Raw genomic sequence first — 21,872 nt, 5'->3', positions numbered from 1 at the left:
CACAACGACTTGATTGCTATCAATCAGTACATGAGAACTCAAACACAAAAGGTTACGAACGAGATAATCCACAATGAAGTAGGTATTAGCTGTCAAAATTACGCACCATGTTGGACAGCGACAACAGGTGAGGATAGGATACTGCCTGAAATTACGAATTACGTTAGAGGCCAGGGCAGGTAACCAGAACACTAACGGCCACATGGCAGAAAATTCCGCTGGTGCCCTCGAATTGTAGTCAACCAATATAGTTAATTGCACCGCATGGCGGCTAAATTTCAGCAATAGAAACACTCGGTGTTGCTCACAGGAAAACCTCCCCAAAAGCGAACCACCGAAACGAACCACCACAACATGAATGGACGTGGCTTGGGTAGTTGAAACCACTACTCAGCTTTGACGTCCTGGGTCGGTGAACCACGAAGCTCGAAGCAATCGGACCGCTCCAAACACGCTCCAACACTGCACAGGGACCACCAGCGGACCCAGCCGACTGCACCGCGCGGAGATAACTTCCCTGGTCCGCAGCAACTGACACACTCCTCTCAGAATGCCAACATCTAAAATAGTCTTCAGTGGACATATGCTAACTACACACACAACCTGACAAACACTTGCATGAAGACCTGAACGATACCAAACAGTAACTAAGTATGCACGAAGATAAATCGGGAGTCGATGCACACACACACACACACACACACACACACACATAGCCGACTCACGATCGGTCGGCGAGCCAAAACGCGTCGTCCGGTAGGACGACCGACCGACGATCCACCAAGACCGTAGCCCAGCTCAAGTGATGCGTGGAGGTAATGGTCGGGCGAGCGATGTCGGCGCAGACCTCATTGCTGCTCCAACCCGACTGCACCAGTGCCGCATTACAACTCCCCGACTGACAGGTCCGTACTGCTCTCCAAACACGTTCCAACTGACTGGCAACCCAAAATTTAAGCAGCAGCGGCATTCGAAGACGTTTTGATTCTGAACCAAAGATGCTCCCCCCTTTTTTTAAATATCATAACCACTTTCTTTTTTCCTAAACCATGGGTGCCGACAGAATTTTTACGAAACAGGAAAGGAGATGCTATCTGTGATTTATGGAATTATACACTTTCCTTTTATGCAAATGGCCAAAAGTTCAAAGTGGTGTAGTCGAGCGGTTCTAGGCGCTTCAGTCGGGAACCACGTGGCTGCCATGGTCGCAGGTTCGAATCCTGCCTTGAGCATGGATGTATGTGATGTCCTTAGGTTAGTTAGTTTAAGTAATTCTAAGTCTAGGGGACTGATGACCTCAGATGTTTAGTCCCATAGTGCTTAGAACCATTTGAACCATTTTTTTCAAAGTGGTAACATAATACACATCACTAAAATTGTTAATAGGATTACACAATCGTTCTGACAGATTAGCGTGATAGGCACTTAAACTGAGTGAGTTTACTACAAGGTAGTTCATAAACCAAGAAGTTAGCGTACAAATATGGACACAATGAGAAGAAAAATTGGAGTACTGCAAACAGTAAGCCAAAATATAGCTGAGTGGCAGAAGCAAGAGATGTAAGATATAAATCATTCAAACAATAGCAACATTTTGTGATGCACGATGGGTTCCTATGCAGATCAGTGAAGTGTGTACCATGCATTGCAGGTTCAGCAGTGTCCAGAGACGAAGTTTTGCAACAAATGCAGGGGCACATGTTAGCAAGTCATGACAGTTCCAAAATTGTGGCTAGGTGAGTTGCTGGAAAAGCTGTGGAAAACTAAGAAACTTGATATGGAAGAGCACATCAAAAATGTATACCTTGTGCACAAAGGGCTGATCTTAGCCACCCAAAAGTTTCACTGCAAAAATTGCCAAAAGCGAAAAACATTTGAAATGATTGGATAGGATTTCTTAGGACTATTTCATGTAACTCCTGAACGGAATAACTACATGTTAACAATAATGATCACTTTTTCTGGTACAAAGAAACCCAGACAAATTCAGACAAACAAGCTAACACATTAGCGGAAGCCATAGTAAATAACTGGATCCTCAAGTTTGGAGTATTGGAGACTATAATAACAGACCAAGGGCATAAATTTTGTATCACGTCTAACGCTTTACATTTAAAAGAACAAATTTCTTATATCCACAAGGAAATGAACATACAGAAAGAGTTCACAGGACGATTTCCAAAATGCTAAGTCACTACGCTAATAGCCAATATGATAATTGGGGGAAATATAAATTCATAAATTCAGCTAACAATTGTAAAGTTCACTCCAGTTCCAATCTTGCACAATACAAGTTGGTATAGCGCTGGAAAACACCATCTCCTTTTGAAACGATAAAATGGAAGCTTGAAGCTAACAGTGAGTTAGTAAACGAATTCACAAAACGTCTATGGGAAGTGTGGCAAAGAGTAAAACAGGCCAATGGAAAAGCTTTAGAAGCTCTTAAATAGGCAGAGGAACGTATAGGAAAACTACAGTAACACAGAGTAGGTCAGTGAGTATTATTAACCAACTCATATACACCAAAAGACAAAACCAAAAAAATTTTAACTGAGTACCACAGCCTGTAACAAGTCATTGAAATGACCTCACTGCAAATTTTAATTTCCAATTGCCAACTACAAGCTCTGTAGTTCACGTTAATACGGTTAAACCATTCAATGGAGCTCCTGATGCTTTACAACAAGTTCCACCAGTTACAAGTCTGGAAAAAAGCATCCAAAAACGCTAGGACACAGGCGTCTAATGACTATCAAGTTATGTACAATATGCCTTATGCATGCAAATCGCGAAATAAAATATTTTGATCAGATATTTTTGTATTGGTTTGGAGTTTACTGTACATTCGATATGTTTAATTGTTGCTATGTGTTTACTGACGTATCATGACAGAGTTCAGGAACTGTGTTGAGTAGGGTACAGTTTGATTTCTTTTTCTTCACATGTAAACACGTTTCCTCAAGAGGGAAGCAATTGATGAAGCATTCTTTAATTAGATGTTATACCACCATGGACATATAGGGAGGTTATTTTTATCCTGATAACACTTCACTTAGTCAAGGGAATAGTACCCAGTACAATTTGGAAGAGCTGCTCAATTCTGGAATAATGTCGTCCAGACAACTGTATGGGTTAAATAGTCATCGGTAAAGATTAAGATAAAACTCTGAAATGTGGGAAATCCGAAATGATGTGTGCAGGTTACAGAAGATGTTGACGATATGACATGAGGAAGTGCTGGAAGAGAATGATTGAAGGAAATGGAAAACGAGAATCACGAGCTAAGACTCTCATACGAGAGAGAGAGAGAGAGAGAGAGAGAGAGCACATCCAAACCAGTTGACGGATATAGTAACACACGTTCATCAGAAAGGAAAATAAGATGGTTGTATGCAGGAGGGAAGATACTGAAAACCGTATTTGGCATAGTAGACAGCGAAGACATATGAAACCTAGATAGTACACTAGAACAAACTCAAGAACTATTATTAAACTCAGAACAAAGGGAAGTTTCTAACCTCCATCATTAGCACAGTTACAAGGATATACAAGGGAAAGCATGACGATTCGTCCATCCAGAGCTATACAGACTAATGCACAAACGTCTGAGGTAGAACTACTATTAAGGAAAACTGCGGTATCAAAGTGTCAATGGGAAGCGCTTGCCCCGCAACCACATTTCCAGAAAGTGTTATCATACTGGATATAGTCAGTTTCCTCACTAGAAATTGTCATTATAAACTGTTACCAAAATGAAAAGCTCATTGTCATGAGCAAAGTAGACTGCAAAACAGTGGGGTAATAATAAATAGCACAACATGTGATACAGCAAGAGAAAATTTCGTCTTCCAGCTACTACCACGGGCTCAACCACGATCCAGATCTTATAACATACTCTGTATTGGCTGGATAAACCGCAAGAAGTGTTACGCACCCATTCCACAACACGCTAAATTCCGACCTATTGCACTCACTAGATGAGCTGATAGCATCACAAACAGGATGAATTTTGGCAGAACAAATGTTTCAACATATTCAGAACTATACAGATAAATAACAGTACATCATGACGATAAGCATTTTCACCAACAGTGCTCTCACGATTCTATTAACAGTTCGTGCATTCTCTTGTTTGGGACATAAAATTAATACTCCGCCGGAATCATCAATCCACCAAACACCTGCCCAAATTTAGTATCATAGTAAAATAGTGTAAGATAACGCAAAAATATAAATTTGTGTTAGAAAAGGGGAATCAACAGACACAATATAAGATTGAGAAGAGAAGAAAAAACTTTTTCAGTAAATTTTTCAAACATTTAAATAACGTAAAAATGTACAGTGTGGAATTATCTATGCAACATGCCTGTCATGAGATTGCTTCAGAGCAAACTAAAAAAAAAATTGGAACGAATTTGTGAAAGGATAAGGAAGCGTTACTCAGCAGGAATGTATAATATTAAGAACAAGTAAAATTTTCCAATGTCCCCTCCAGTCAGCGCCCAATCAAGGCAAGAGTGTCCAAGGCCCATGTCACAATCAGAACGACAAACAGCCAAAGACCTGACATTGAGAAAAGAGTAACAAACCTGGAAGATACTTTGTCAACTCATGTGAGCAAGAGGCCTGAATCGTTGACTCAGCGACATGACCTCAATAAGGAAAAGACATAACGTCATTCTAACTGCACAGCTTGATTTCATGAGACAGTAAAAGTTTCACAAGAACACCTATAAGCCTGTTGATACGGCTGAAGACCTGAAAGCCATTTTTGCGAAACAGACCATATTTGGTCATAGCCAGCCAAGCATAATGCCGTTGTCTCAGACGAGCAGTAGCAAATACCAGGCTCCCGAGCCTTCCGAGAAATTGCGTTGCAATACACCAGCTATGAGGCTGAGCCTGCGATGTGGTGCCACCATTCACCAAGATGACTTCCATCTTCGAAACTGCTACTTGTCTGATCTGCCGTAGTTGGTCGCTGTGAGCTGCTAACGTTGCAACCTCCAATGAAGAGACTAGGATATTTTTACCTCTGGCTTGCTGAGCCAAACTGATAGTCTTTGATGCCTCATCCATTTGTCCCAGAAATTGGGAGTCATGTTAAACGCTGCTGCTCCAGACTAGTATATGTAAGCAGTCACTTACTTCCCTGGCCCTCCTTGGTGGAAGGGTGACACTGTGCAGAATTGCTGAGAGGTTACCCACGCACATACCTTCAATGTCCATGAGAGTGCTCTGTTAATACACAGTCGCTGTCCTGGGCAGCAACACCTACTCTACAGTCTACACTGGCCACCAGTGAGACCTACCCCTGCCTAACACCAATTTAATGTGAATGGGTGCTGCTGGGGCGACGTCCTTCAAAGATTGATAAGACCGTGTAAACGCGTTCCAGGGCCATCCAATGAACTTCTGTTGGCTTGGACGCCGCCACAGAGGAATGCACGATTGTAAACGTCAAAGTAATAAATTCGTCTTCTGTTAATGTTGAACGATTAATGTCCAGCACCCTGACCTACCTGCTCCACTGCACACTCCAAGTTTCATCATCCCAACAGCAAGGGTCTCCACGCAGGCCCCTAGAACACTGAATCGAATCTTCGATCTCAAAGGTATAATCTAGATAGTAGAGGATCACTGGGCACTGTGGTCACAAATGCTGAGGTCAGCACTGTAGTGGCATCAAAATTCCTGGGATTATGACATCAGCGTATCCATACACATTCACCAAGACTGTTTCAGCACTGTGCCAGGAATTCTGGCATCATCACATCCACAAGGCGGTGACATAATCACTTCTGGAATTCTGGCATCATTGTGTTACTGCCATGTGAAGGCAGCCACACCAGTCTGCAGTCCCCAGCACCTCCACAACCTGCTACCTCATCCCCCTACTCCCCCATTCCATGCAGAGTTAATGTGCATGCAGTGCTGTTTTGCTCCCGCTCTACTGTAGAAAAGCTGTGAGCTGGCAAAGCCTATGATTGGACCCTCACAAGAATGACTTGATATGTATGATATTTCTTAACACATAATGCTACCTTGTCACTGTCATTTCTTCACTGTCTGTATGAAAGTCTAGATCTCATTTGTTCAATTGATGAGACGCTTGTTTTGGTCAAGAACGACTTTAACAAGTCTATTTGTTGTAAATATCTATCAGATAAATGTTCTCAAAGCTTTCTGCATCAAGATTTGAAATGTATGATAATGCGGGATTGTATGACTGTAGACAAAAGGTATATTGTTCAACAAATAATGGCAATTCAACAGATTGGCAAGTCGATGGATTTCCTTAGTAGGTCCTCCAGCACAACATCCTTCATATGCTGGAACTATACGCTCTTTTTAAAATGTCTGTCCATTCTTTCTCCACGCAAGAGGCGGTAATGACAATATAACAGAAGTAAATTACCTAGAAAGACCCTCACTGCGATTACAGTATATATATTCATCCATCTGTAATAATTATTATGAGGTGTATATGACATTATGCTTTTGGTTTTTGTGTTATTATTACAGTGCCAGTAGGGCTGCAACTGGAACAAGAAATGGAGGTAATCCACACATGACAGCAGTAGCAACAGTCGGCAGGTGTTTATAGCAATCAGGAGGAATGCTGTAAATTTGTCACTATGGAAATAGATATGTCCTACAAAAATTGTTGATAAACACACTGATATAGGACGTGCTAACTAATAGATATGACCAACTGTAGTTGCACAGTGCAATGCTTGTGATGATGTAATAAGAATAACTTTAGATGTCATGTCAATAAGGCGCTGAGCATATGGCATGCTGTGTGAATGTGCTACCTTTTACTATGAGATGCTTGTCAACCACAAGGTGCAATATTCAGCACTCAGTACATGTCATCATCACTTCTAGCTAACAGATGCACTGTGTCCTCAGGAAGCTTGACAGTGAGCATGATCGCTCTGAATTTAACATCAAAGATAATTACAGCCGTATACCTTTTGCTCATGATGAGCCGATAGTATAGGTAGAGTATTCTTTTCTTTTTTTTAAAATTTGCGAGTAGTATGTACTCACAGCAATAGATAAGTAGTTCACCCATTTGTGATGGGACCATCAAAGTGTAAACATGCAGACACACATCAAGGCCCCCTGACATGAGACGTTTTAAGTATTAGCACCGATAGTGGTGAATAGGTTATTAAGGCGCCAAAACAAATATGCTTAACTAATAATTCTTTTCCTTGTAGGCGAGGTTGCAGCATGTAAATATTGCTGTTCAATCGAACCCACAGTTTAAACACTAATGGCAGTTAGCATCTCAGTATCAGCATGATATCAATCCAGGAATTCTACCCAGTGGTGGCATTTGAAAATCTCCACTTAATGACATCAAGGTAGCATTATCCAAGGTGAATGACGTCGACTATGCCATGTGTCAATTGATATTTCAACGTTGTTCCATGGAAACAATGGATGCCCTTAGTTTTATACAGCCAATATCTAAGGAAATTTCACTGCATCGCTCCAAGTAGTCTCAGAGAACATGCACGTTATATATCACATAACAGCATTTCGGGGACAGAGTATTAAGTTACTGAAGAACATAATGCTATTCAACAGAGCTTGCAGTTGTTAAAATTATGACAGTTGTAACAAGCTTAGTCTCCCACGGAAATGTTTAAACCAGTAACACTATGGATGGAGGTATGAAAGAAGAAGAGGGAGGATGTGCTATTACAATTTCACCATCTATCACAGTGATTGTGCGTAAGACAGAACGTGCAGGGTCATCAAAAGGAAATCATATATGTTTGATAATCACCCTGCACGTTTAACCAAGAATGCAAAGCAAGTTGGGAATGAGTAATTTGAAAGAACACTTGTTGTTGTACTGCTGCAGGGAATAGAGTTCAGATAAGGGATAGGTTTCAGAAATTAGTGCTAGGAAATTTCACAGTACCAATTTGTAAATTTTAAGCCTAATGAAATTACTCGCTTCAGATTCAGACACCATGCGAATAGAAAAGCCTTGAAATTAACGGCAGCAGGTGCCTATAATCTAAAGTATAGAAACTATCCAAAAGTTTATGTAGGTCAGACTGCCAGTACGTTTGAAATACTCTTCAAACATCACACTTCAGTTCAGAATAATAAAACAGCATTTGGTGAAAATTTTCTAACACAAAAGGATGCTGTTTGAACTATTGATATGCATTTGGAAGTGCTACAAATAGAGTTCAAGGGCACTTCTTGAAAATATTTGAAGAAACTAAGATTTTTACACAGCACCTGCAACAGCCTAGCAACACATTAAGTCAGCATAACATTTTATCAACAGTGCATTTGTTAGAGCCTTTGAAAGCGTCTTTCAGTCGCCCACCTCACTACAGAGCAGAAATGATGAACAGCCCCACTCACCAACAAGAAGAGTATTGGCAGCGCATTGGCTCAGCCACCGTCCTAGCCAGCATGCAGACTGGCTTCCATACGTACTGCAAACCCATGCCAAACAACGCCACCAAGCCGAAACAAATACAACTAACCATAACTGTCGCACCTTCTTCCCTGCAACTTCATTTGCCGCACATAGTTTCATTTTCATAATTTATTGTTTTACGCCATTTATGGTTTTATACTTTTAATGTTTTTTAAAAAAATTTATGACACTTCATACAGTTCTAGGTCATTTACATAATTCCACTTACGTAATTTTACTATCTTTTTGTCTTCTACTATTTATACAATCATTTTTGTAAGCCTATACTTTCAATATTACGAAGGTAAAATTTTTTACAGTTTTATTTTCACAATCTAAATATCTTAATATTCTATTTGGATTTCATTACTTTATTTCCACTTTATTAATGTACTATTTATCCCCTTTTTACATTTTTACAGTCCGCCACTGGTAGCTGAGTGGTGTCATACCTAACGGCCTGGGGGACTGATGACCTTAGCTGTTTAGTCCCCCTTAAACATCCCAATAACAACCATCACCACCTAACGGCCTGGGTTCGATTCCCGGCTGGGTCGGAGATTTTCTCCGCTCAGGGACTGGGTGTTGTGCTGTTCTTATCATCATCATTTCATCCCCAGCGACACGCAAGTCGCCGAAGTGGCGTCAACTCGAAAGACTTGCACCAGGCGAACTGTCTACTCGACGGGAGGCCCTAGCCACATGGCATTTCCATTTTACATTTTTAGACATTCATTCTGGTATTTTAGACAAGGCTTTTTTTTTTTTTACATAATTGACCTCTCGAAATTTTAATGTAAAACCCTCTTCTGTTAAACCCATAACGTCCCTGCCACTATCCTTTCCTTTCCTTCCCCCCCCCCCCCCCCCCCACTGCCTTCTTTGCCTGTTCTCAAACCATCTTGCTCCAGTTTATAGCTCTACTATTTCACGCCCTTTACATTTCACATACACACTGTTGGACGCTATTAGTATTTTAATGAAAATTTTTACATAATTGTATGGTCTATTGTTTTAGCATAACCCCTCCAGTTAAACGCATGGCAACCCCACCATTCTATCACTGCTTCCTTTCCCCTACCGAGACAGACTCTCACTCCATTGTCCCTTCCATTTCCTGCTCTCCCATAAACCCATCATAAACCTATTTAAAACATTCACCACTGTTGCAAAATACTGTGCTGTGCTATGTGGTTGTCAGTAGACAATACGGATAGCTATTACAACTACTTAAGTAAATTTATCTGCTGTGGCACTACAGACTGCTCTAAAATTTCTCTACTTTCTTAACGATAAACACCTCTGATAGCTGAGCCTCAACCATCACTTTATCACACATAACAAAATTCAGTCCATCACTTGTCCATATCCTTACTGGTTTACCATTCCACGCCAGGATGTCAGTTGCGACGAAAATCTGTTTTCCGACCTCCTCTCTTGGGTTTGCGGTCCATGAATCACTGGTCCTTCAAACTTCTACTTAAATTCGTTATATATAGCTAAATTTTTTCCAATTTTGGAAAATATTATTATAGTCTATCAGATCCCCAGTAAAACACTTAGTTTCTGTTTCCCATTCTCAGTGCGTTGCTTTGTCACTCCTTCACCAGCAACAATATTCTTGCATTTCACATTTTTAATCTGTGAATTTGCAACCTTTTTCGTAACATTATCAGAGTTTTGATCGCCAGAGGAACACAGAATATGTACTTGCTGCTCCTGCTGCGCTGCTTTGCAACAGTCTTCGCCTTCAATGTCTGGCTACTGTTTGGCCACTTCCTCAAGTGTATTTAGCTCTGACTAGCAATCCTCCACACCACTACATACCTCATCTTATTACCCATCGATTCCACTTACTACTCGGTTCTCAACTGAATCGACACAACAGTTAACAAGACCAACATTAGCTACAATTTTGCCCACTTTTGCTGTAATATCTTTCAACTTATTCTCAATTAGCCAATGCCATTGTCTGTTCCACCCACTGCATCCGACTGGTAGCTGCCCAAAGTCTCGAGCGCAGCACGCCTCTGCATTGTCTCTTTCTTCCTTCTTGCGTTTCCTCCATGTCTACTTTCCACTTGCTTAACTACTACTGCTACACATTAGTACGTACATAAATGCTGCAAATTCTATGCTCAGAGCCTCCGCATGAAACTGCCTATAATGCATTCAGGACCTAGAGTACAAAATTTCACTTGTGAAATGTTTTGATGTAATTTATAACTTCCCTGTTTTTATTGATAAAATTGTAGCTAACATATTTACTAGTTGCATCGCATTGTGGTGATCATTTTGATATGCTTGGGTTTGGCTTACTATTCTTTCTTTAATAATTACAAATCATAAACACATTTAAGACTGACTATCTTTTGTAAGTATTAAACTCTTGCCAGTGTCCAGATTTACTTACATAAGAAAAGACGAGCTGCCGGCATCTTTTCTACTATTAGGGTGAAATCTTCTGAGTACCTGCGTTAATGCTCCTTTCGTTGCTGATCATACAGCCTTGCCATAGGAATTCTCAGATGCCACCCTAGGCCCAATTCTCCTCCAACCTAACCAATACTTAAATTCAAATCTCAAATGTTTTCGTCAGCCTGTGATTTATCCAGCATATGTGTTGAGTTACGTGGTCCAATTTCATCCTTTTTCCGCAAGAATTACCGCCATAAAATCATTAGTAACATGTAGAATACCAAAAAGGTAGATAAATAATGCTTCACGTACTCGCTTCTGGCTTGTGATAGAAATTACTCGAGTTATACAGTGCCTGCGGATACATATGAAACAAGTAACATCTGCAAGCATTATAACTTCAAAAGCACCTCGATCCTCATCGCAGTCCCAGACCTGCCAAAATTCTAGAGGTAGAACTCTAATTATTCGGTATATGCTTACTGTCTGGATGTAAAAGAGAAAAAGCAAACCATGAAACGGGAAGCATAAAGCAGTTGGGCCCCTCTACTTTTCCAAAGTAGTCGGTGATTTACTGCTATTCGTCAAAGGTGAGAAGCATCACTACTTCTTGGCCAAGGGTATGTCTCACTTACTTTCCTCCCGATTGTCGAAACAACATAGGACATTTTTGCTGTAGGCGCTTCAATTCTTTTACTACGAGTATTTAGAAAAACATCTGACTGACTGCTTGAGCGAGGAAAGTGTGGAAACCTCCTGTGAATACAAAAAGTCTTGAAGTTCAAGAATGTCCAACATCAGGAACACCATCCCTTTGTTATATACGCTGACTTTGAGTGTTAACTAGTTCCTGTGGCATGCTGTGAATGTGATCCCAAGTCCCCTCACACCACTTTCAAAAAACGACACATACCATATGCAACTGTATATCAAGGTGGACGCTCATATGATGCTAGGCCAAGCAAATTTGAATCATACAATATGCATAATCCTGCAAGATAGTTGCTCTCCAACCTCGAAAAACTTTCGTTGTGTGTTATTATTTATGGCAAAAACATTCCAATTACCAAATCGTGAGAGAATGACGCCTTATACAAGCAGACAGTTGAATTTTATAATTGTGGCCTGCCATTGGATATAACAGATGAAACGGCACTTAGATATCATTGTCATCTAATGGGAAAGTTCTGCACTGCAGCTAACAGCGCATGCTACTTGAAGTACCAACAGCCACTACAAAAACCGTTTTTTTCGTAATTTTAGCGGTTGTGATACTCATTGTTGAGCACTTAACATGATTTTGTGTTGAAGGCTGGGCAGGTCAGTGTTATACCCGACAATGTAAAAAAATACATTTTCATTCTCCAAATGAATCATATCTAGAAGATCGTTTTTGAGAAATTCCAGAGTGTATATCTGGGTGGATACACTATGGATCCTGCCTTCTATTAACCTGCGCCAGGACTTTCGTGTCATGCACTGTTAAAAAAGAAACACATATCTCAATCGACCTGTCGTCAGATTGAAAGGGGAGATCAAAACTGTGGTACTGATGCTGGTAATGAATATGTTCACGAGGAAGACCTGGAGTATCTCATCACTTTGCATGATCTGCACACGACTTAACACTTTGTTTCGAGTGCCTAGTCCCACAAAATACTTCTGGCCCCAAGACAATGCTGTGGAATAAGCAGAGAGAAATTCCACACTGCAGAAACCTCCAGCAGTGTCTCAGATTGGGGATGCAACTTGTTACAATTATCTGTATTATCTCCTTCTACCAGCACTACAGGAATATCCAGTAAAGTCTCAGGTTGGGGATGCAACTCGCAAGAATCACCTACGTTATCTCCTTTGACCAGCATGCCTGGTTAAAGAAGTACTTTGACGTTAATAACGAACAGAGTGATCATGGGAAAGATTTTAATAAATTAGTGAGTAATTTAGTCGCGAAATTCATTTAGTTCACTTTTAGGACTGGTGTGATGACGCTATAGGTTACGTTGCCAGGCCAAATTTTAAGTGGGCCACAATCTTCAATGCAGAACTGGTGACTGTGGAGATGGCTAAGGCTTAAGTAGAGTTACCGAAGCCTATCTATATGGGTAATATAGTCTCTGAACTCTAAATGTACAGATTCCAGTACGAGTTCGCTAACTTTGCTCGTGTTACCTTATAAGGATGCAGACACTTTCATATACTAGGCTAAAGGCCATGATTCATATGAAGTAATTAGCTACAATCCTGAGGAATTCGACCTTACTGGACATGCAGCTGATATTCCTTACGGCATAATATCTTAGAAGAAGAAAGTTATCGGTCTGACGAAATATGAGATGGATGGCTTTCTTATTGTGGAGTTTGTGGGGTTCAGATAAAAAATGTACAGATATTGTATAGATGCGGGTGTCACCCAAAGATGGCTGCGCAGTGGGCGCTTACGATCAAATCTATGAGGAGAGTTTGCAGAGCGGTGTTCCACCTCGGCATGTGGTGCACCAACTAATCTTTCAGCTGCTAGGCAATGCTACCATTAGCCAAATCTCTCAATGAATATGCCCTATATTAACATGTTCATCAGGAAAGCTTTCTTGTACTTAGAGACAGTTCAACTGTTGGTATTTTATAAACTGCAGGTGTGTTTGTATGGTGTTATTGATTGACAGGGTTGAAAATAATAACACAATTTTTTTTTTGGATACGATTATTTACATAGCGACAATTACACTATATTCCTCCTGATTCTATACACACTTGTGAACTGTTGCTGCTGCTGTATCATGAGGAACACCTCCATTTCTTTTCCTGTTGTAGCTCTGATAGTTCTGTAATGACAACAAAACATACTTAAGCACAACGTTAGGCACACATCATTATAATAATTGTTTCAGAAGGATGAGTACTTACAGCAATTGCAGCGAGGGTCCTCCGAAGTAATGCAGTTCTGTTATATTGTTTATGCTGCTTGTGTGGTGGAGGACTGGACAAACATTTTAAAAAGGATATACGATTCCAGCATATGCAGATTGTTATATCAGTGCACCCAGTCAGGTAACGATTCTTCTTGCCGTTCTTTTGCATTACCTTTATTTGTTGAACAATATCCTCTTGTCTACAGCCATATGCCCCTCCAGGATCAAGGCATTCCATTCCTGATGCACAAATCTGTGAGTATATTTCTCTGATAGATGTTTCTAATAAATATACTTTTTAAAGCAAGAGTCCTATCAGTTTCAACACATGAGACCTAGGCGTATGTACAGAAAGCAAAGAAATGACAGCAACACTTCAACGTTTAGCATTTACAAATATCTTATACATTCTACAATCTAAAACCATGTGTTAGTAAAGCAATAGAAGTTCTTGCTGGCTGTACAATTTGTACAACATGAGGAGTGGTTATTATGAAAATAATAATTAGGCTGCGACCACAAGGTCATATCTCTTATTAATCCTGTGTAAGGCACTAGTGCAGGGCCCTATGGTTACTCAGTACCAACTTCATGGGAAGTATACTTCTTTCAAACAAACAGATGGAAGAAACAAAATATTAATAAGGATATGACATTGTCTTTTGACTTGTGATTATTAGCTCCCAATGAATACATCTGTTTTTACATAGAACAATATGATTAACATTACATGAATCCTGTGGTGGACGGGTACACGCCGCTATCGTACAAAGACTTACTCTTCTGGATAGCCAAGGAATATACAATCTGCAGAAACGCTTTGGTGAACAAAATACTGGCTTGCTTATTTATGAACCAATACAGTACGTAAGCAGAATTGAAGCTGCCCCATGTTAATCGTAACCATGAATATTACTCTGCTATTTATTCTCCTTTCATAACCATGGAGTATTACTTTTCTGACGTGGCCACCAAATCATAAGTAAAAGAAAAACATTACCTTGTATTCCAGAGTAGACGTATGGATTAATACCGTATACAGTTCTCAGTATGATGTCGTGAATGTAAATTGTAAGCTACTTTCAGATTTCGCTCTCCATCTTTTTCAGTAAGATTCAATACCGTCACGCTCAAAAGCAACACCATTGCACACAAGGAAATGCACACCTTCATTCCAGAACAGCTCAAATGGAACACACACGCAAAAGAAGGTTTTGCGCTCCTTCAGATGTGCAAACCACGTAGAGCGTCTCAGCGTCCTCAGTTGTCATTGGTTGACGGCGTTCTCCTCTCAAAGATTTTGGCAAGATAAACTAGCATGACAGATGTTGAAGTGAATATACTGAAATTCAGTCACTGGATTCAGATACGACAGCAGAGATTATTCATGCTTAGTAAACATGTAAGAACAAATGTGTGCGAATTCCTAAGGGACCAAACTGCTGAGGTGATTGGTCCCTAGACTTACACACTATTTAAACTAACTTATGCTAAAAACGCGCGCGCGCGCCCACACACACACACACACACACACACACACACACACACACACACACACACACACACATCCATGCCCGGGGGAGGACTCGAACCTCCCGTGGGAGGGCCTCGCAATCCGTGACATGGCGCCTCTAACCAAGCGGCCACTCAGGGCAGACCATGCAAGAGCATAGGAGGAAGGAAAAATATTAGGGTTTAATGTTCCGTCGACGTCGAGGTTATCAGAGATGGAACACAAGCTCGGAATGTTTCTAGGATGTGGAAGGAAATTGGCCATGCCCCTTCAAAGGAAATAGCACAGGATTTCCCTGGAAATGTTTAGGGAAATCACGGAAAACATAAATCTGAATGGCCGGACATGAATTTGAACTGTTATCCTCCAGAATCCACTGCACCATCTGGCTCGGTGTAAGACCGTCGTATATGAAAGTTGGCAAATTATAACAGATTACTTTCAAGATTTACTTTTTATGTCAAAACGAAGATCTTGTGTAGCAGTTGCACTAAAAAGTTGACAAGAAAATAGTTTTTCTCCTTTGTGTGGATATTACAGTTATTTATGAGCCACTAAAAGTTCAGTTTCACTCAGATGTTTTCGTTTAATATAACTGACCAGAGATAATTTTTCTTTTTACATACACTATAAGACAAAAAAAGAACAACGCATGACAAAGGAGTTATGCAAATTGGTCATAAACTAATATTCATACAGTTATTGACCAAAACACAAAACTGCAAACTCTGTCACCCAGTGGACGAATATATGACTTTGCAGCCCAATTTCACCGCATACCTGACATGGGTAGTGAACAGGGGACATATCAATACCAGGACATAAAATTATTGCGAATTTTGTTCCATGTGCTCAGCTGGACAGTAACTATTAGTCACACACAGTCACATGAATAATATACACAGATACCAGCGTTTGAGACAGGACGAGTAGCTAGGTTCAAAGAAGCTACTTAGAGTAATCGGGCAACCGCCCGACATTTGAATAGGAGCGATACCACTATCGGACGATGTCAGGAATGGGTGAACCTTGGTTAAACACAATGTCAAGAAGGAAGAGGTCAACCTACGGCGAAAACAGAACGTGAGAACTGAGCAATCGTCAGAGAGGCGCTCAGAGCCCTGGATTCATTGTTATCAGCAATCCGACATGCGTCTCATGCATCAGTGACCACAAGGACAATTAATAGACAGCTTATAGTGAAGATTCTGAACTAATGGTGCCTCTTGAGCTGACTACTGTTGACCTCTGTACTCCAACGCGCCCGTTTGCAGTGGTGTCGGGCACATTGTCCCTGGAATCTCACTGACCGGAGTAGAATTGTCTTCAGTTGTGAGTCCTGCTTAGAACTGAACCCCGATGACCAGTGAAGACGTGTCTGAAGCAGCACCGGACAGCTGTGGGATACCAACCTGACTGTCGCCTGCCATATGACCTGACAGCTAGGAATGCTTCTCTGGCGTGCCATTTCATTTCATACCATGACCACTTTGTTTGTTGTCCATGGCGCCCTTACAGCTGAGAGGTACGTCGACGATATTCCATGCCCCATTTTGCTGCTCTTCGTGGCAAACCATCCTGGGCTTATACTTCTGTAAAATAATGGCGAGGGTTTGTACTACTTGTCTCGGTGCTTGCCAAACCCTGCCTTGGTTAGCAAGGTTGTTGGATCTCTCCCCAACTGAGAACTTCTGGAGCATTGTGAACAGAGGCCTCCAGCAAGCTTGTGATTTTGACTATCTAACGCGTAAATTGGACAGAATTTGGCATGATACCTCTCAGGACGACATCAAACGACTCCATCAATCAATGTAAAGCCAAATAACGTCCAAATACTCCCCCAATATCCGAGCTTGTTTTGTGTCTCCAACGTCCTCACACGATTTGTCCTATTATTCTTTCCGTTCTTTATCCGTTTGCCTTGATACAGAATTTCGGGTCTGACTGACCGTAAAACAGTTGCTGATAGATATGTGTGTCGGTTGCACAAGTGTATCAGTGGTGGACGGCAAGCTGTGGCAGGAGCAACGTGCCTTCGTGATGCGTCACCTGCGCTCACTGGGCTTCAGTGGGGCTCAGGTGGGGAAGGAAGTGCGTGCCCTGCTGGACGTACTGAACAACAGCCGTGGAAGGCCAACACAGCCAATAAGCTGTTGGCGCCCTCCGTGCTCAACATCATCCTCCAATTCTGTGCTGGTGAGTACACTCGTCCACTCATGCAGTGCTAACTAGTCTCTGTGATGTGCTACCTAAAAATTTAGAGAACCGCCTCTAATAATCATAAAGCATGCACCACGTCTTAATGTCTACTGTCACCTTCAAAGTAGTCTCCACCCTCTTGTATGTAACACTTCCTGGTATTTTTCCGTTTCTGGTTCAAATGGCTCTGAGGACTGTGGGACTTAACTTCTGAGGTCATCAGTCCCCTAGAACTTAGAACTACTGCAATCTAACTAACCTAGGTACATCACACACAGCCATGCCCTAGGCAGGATTCGAACCTGCGACCGCAGCGGTCGCGCGGTTCCAGACTGTAGCGCCTAGAACCGCTCGGCCACTCAGGCCGGCTTCCCTTTCTGGAAGAATTTCTGGAAGAACTGCTGGAAGTCTGCTGGATGAATAGGACACAGTTGTTGCAATACCATTGGAATCTATTCTATATAATCAAACAGCTGCCCTTTCAACTTCAGTTTTATTTTCGGGAAGAGGAAGAAATGCAAGGGGCAAGGTCAGAGGAGTAATAACAGTGAGAGACGGTTGTCATGTTATATTTTGCAGGGAATTCCCTCACAGTGATCGAGGTGTGTGCATGAATCATCAACCAGCCTTTGTTCTCCCATCCCTGAGACTGTTTGCATGTAACATCTTCTCTTAATCTCCTCAAAGCATCTCTGCGACTGCCTGACCACATGGAAGAAATTCCTTATGTTCAATTCCATGGACGTTAAAAAAGAAAAAGAAAAAAAAACATTAGCATTGACTTGATGTTGCTGCGAACTTGGCACGAATTTTTGGGTTGTGAACAGGATGGTATCTTCCATTACTGGTTTGTTCCAGCGATATGTTTGCACCTGGTGGCCAAAATTATAACTAATATTTTTCCTCTGTAAATCGATTCCACATTAACGCAATAGCACGTATACCAAATTTTGCTGTCATTCGACAATTACAGCTCTCACTGGATCTCTGCGAGTAGCTGCACCTTACTTGTAACACCCTGGTACTTTCGCGATTGTTCCCGGATATAATGACGTTGGTCCGAGGGTTGATTCCCGGCCATCTTTATTCGCTTAAAACACTCAGATCTTCTTGCTTAGCTTAAAGCTTCCACACCAACAGCCTCCATTAGCATGCGGAGCGTTTCAGCTGCAGTTTTGCGGCGTTTAAAACAAAACCTAATGCAGATGCTTTGTTCCTGCATGTGAGTCATTTCGAAATTCGCAGACACAGTAGAAAGTAGTGCAAATAAATCAGCAACAACGTATATCACAATGCACTTGCAATGTCGTCACGTGAAGACTAGCAATTGAAAGATATAACTAGAGGCGCCTAGCAGCAGAAAATTGTGCTACTGATTGTTTGGGTGCAGTATTAAAATTTTAGGAATTTTTGGGTTGCACCTCGTAAGTGGTGGTACTTCCTCTCCTTTTTATACATCTAATAGAAAATCTCTGTAGAAATTTACACAGATTTCGCAGACAACAATCGTGTGAAAAACGTGTCGCTCAGCTCGTCCACAAGACCAAGAACACAGCGAATACTGGTGCCTAGATTGATGACATCATCCTTGACTTTTAGGAGCTCTTTTGATACTGCTACGTACTGTATCTGGACAGCATTCGTCTCGTATCGGTATTGTTACTGGACTCAAGAGTTCTTAGTATGGTCTTCAGACGTAAAAATAACTTTGGGCTGTGACCGAAGCGAGTGTTGCACATAATGCTGTCGTATATAGAGAAGTCCTTCTTTATAAAATTGTTGCGAAATAGGGTGGAAGACCTACAGAGGACTGACGTTTGGTGCAGGGGTTGGCGCTTGGCCCGCCACATAAATTTTCCGACGCTAAACACCCAGTGAAGTAACACAATGACGGACACGACGTCATGGTAAACCCTCTTGCCACCCTGCACAGCATTGAAGCTTATAGGTACATGGCGGACACAGATTTAACTCACAGGCAGGTATGAATGCAATCGATACTGTCCATGTTTTAGTAAATTATTGTTGTCGTTATTATTATTAAGGTTTATATTAGAGTAGTTTTGGTATGGTTAGTGAAATACTTGTGTAAAGCCCGCAAAGTACGTCAATGTTTTTCACCATCTTGGAGAGCACTGCTTTTTTTCTGAGGTATGTGGCTCGCAAAAGCTGAGGCCGCAATGACCTGTAGTACAGAGAAACCATTATAATGTCATATGAAGCTCTTTGACTGTATTAATAGGTAGTCTTTTTCTGTTCCGTGAAGTTATGTTAGAACTTTTTCATTATTTTCAGTTCTTGTCTATGTTCACTCTCAGTTCACTTGCTACCTTTGAATTTCTTTTCTTGTTGATAGCTTTCATTCAGATGAGAGTGCGTTCCCTTACGAAACACGTTGCAACTAAGTCCTCCATTCTTGGATACTTCTCATTTATAATGCACTTTTAACATACAAAAACTTTTAGGTTACGATTAATGAAATTGCATGAAGTTTTCCTTCCATTTTCAAAACGAATTCCATAAAACTTCCAGTTAGCTTCATTAAATACCCTCTTGAAATTGTTCGAAACCAGTTCTTTCCTGTCTCTTGGCTAAATTTCTGCTGGCCGCCGTGAACCCAGACCAGCCAGTTTATTGTTTGACACTTATACTTTGAGCCAAGAAGTCACATTCAGTGTCAGAATACCACGATAATTAATTAAAAAGTGAGTTACAACCCATAACGCTCGAAACAACAGTTAAAAAGAGCTTGGTAAAGAGCATAAATGCAGCACATTTTCAATACTACAGACATGGCATGACAATAATACAATACTGCTGTCAGTGCAGAGTACATGGTAGACTGATGTTTGGTCATCGCACTGTACAGGATAGGCCTACCGCTTCCCACACACACACACACACACACACACACACACATATATATATATATATATATATATATATATATATATATATATATATATACATATACGAGGGCTATCCACGAAGTACATTACGCTGTGGAATTAAAAATAATAAAGTATTGGAAATTTTTTTTATTATATACAGATGAAAGCCACACTTAAATACTACTTTTCTACATAGTTGCCATTTAAATTAAGGCACTTATCGCAGCGATGGACGAGCTTGGAATTTCCTTCGTCGTAAAATTCGGCCGCCTGCGCCTTCAACCACGTGGTTACCTCTTCTTGAATCTGTGCGTCATCATCAAAACGCTGCATAGCCAACCACTTCCTCATTGCGGGAATACGTGGAAGGCGCTCGGTGCCAGGTCGGGACTATACGGCGGATGAGGAAACAACTCCCACTTAAATGATTCGAGAACTTCACGAGTGGCATTTGCCGTGTGGGCCCGGGCGTTGTCGAGAATCAGCAAGATCTTTGAGCCCAACTTTCCCCTGCGCTTGTTTTGTATTGCTCTTCTGAGGTTGTGCAGAGTTTGGTAATACCTTTGAGAGTTTATTGTAGTGCCTCTTTCCAGGAAATCCACAAAAATCACACCTTTTTCTGTCCGAAAAGACAGTCGCCACGTGGTTGAAGGCGCAGGTGACCGAATTTTACGACGAAGGAATTTCCAAGCTCGTCCATCGCTATGATAAGTGCCTTCATTTAAATGGCAACTATGTAGAAAAGTAGTATTTAAGTGTGGCTTTCATCTGTATATAATAAAAAAAATTCCAGTGATTTATTTATTTTTAATTTCAAAACGTAATGTACTTTGTGGCTAGCCCTCGTATATATATACAGAAAATTTAATATGTTCAGTCATTATTTTTTATGTAAACTGTACAAACATGAATACACAGACTGAAAATTGTTAGTAACCTAAACTTTCTAAGGAATATATATATTCACGAAGTGTGATTCACAAAGATATGCAGATATTTTAATATGTTATTCCACAAGTAAACTAAAGAAAAAATTTTCAAATAAACATCGGTCCGCAAATGTTTAGTTCCGGAGTTTTTGCCAGAAGTTTTGCAATTTCGCTAATATGAAGCCATCGCAAAACTGAACAAGCTTAAAGTAAAGCACGATTTCCATTTATTTTGTTGTTATTGGTCTGGTGAATCTAATAAAACATGTCCCAGACGTGAATCTGCAGTAGTTTTCCAGAACATCCAGAGAAGCAAAGAGTATTATACAAGTAAATTTGTTTACTTTTCATTAAGAATGTAGATATGTATATGTCATTCTTGGCAAACGTTAGTGAATTGCTTCAGTCGTTTCCTAACCTTGAAATGAGTTAGTCTTTTGTATTGTTCAGAGAAAGAATTACAACAGTGTATTTAAGTGAAACCACATAGTAACTGTTGTAGTTTGTAAATTATTTATAAAATAGGGATGCCTTTCAAATTTACAACAGAGG

At 40.8% G+C, this 21,872-nt stretch overlaps 1 protein-coding gene across 1 annotated transcript in view; it reads left to right on the top strand.

Moving 5' to 3' along the window:
- Positions 1-21,872, top strand: part of LOC124613499 (methyl farnesoate epoxidase-like) — a 150,667-nt gene that overhangs the window by 49,522 nt on the left and 79,273 nt on the right. The window contains exon 3 of the mRNA XM_047142206.1: positions 17,301-17,497. Coding sequence (XP_046998162.1) covers positions 17,301-17,497 — 197 coding nt within the window. The remainder of the gene's footprint in view (positions 1-17,300; positions 17,498-21,872) is intronic.

The sequence above is a fragment of the Schistocerca americana genome, chromosome 4, assembly GCF_021461395.2.
Source record: "Schistocerca americana isolate TAMUIC-IGC-003095 chromosome 4, iqSchAmer2.1, whole genome shotgun sequence".
In the NCBI taxonomy this organism is placed as follows: Eukaryota; Metazoa; Arthropoda; class Insecta; order Orthoptera; family Acrididae; genus Schistocerca; species Schistocerca americana.
The sequence above is the reverse complement of the archived record's forward strand: the minus strand, read 5'-3'. Positions and strand labels throughout refer to the sequence as shown.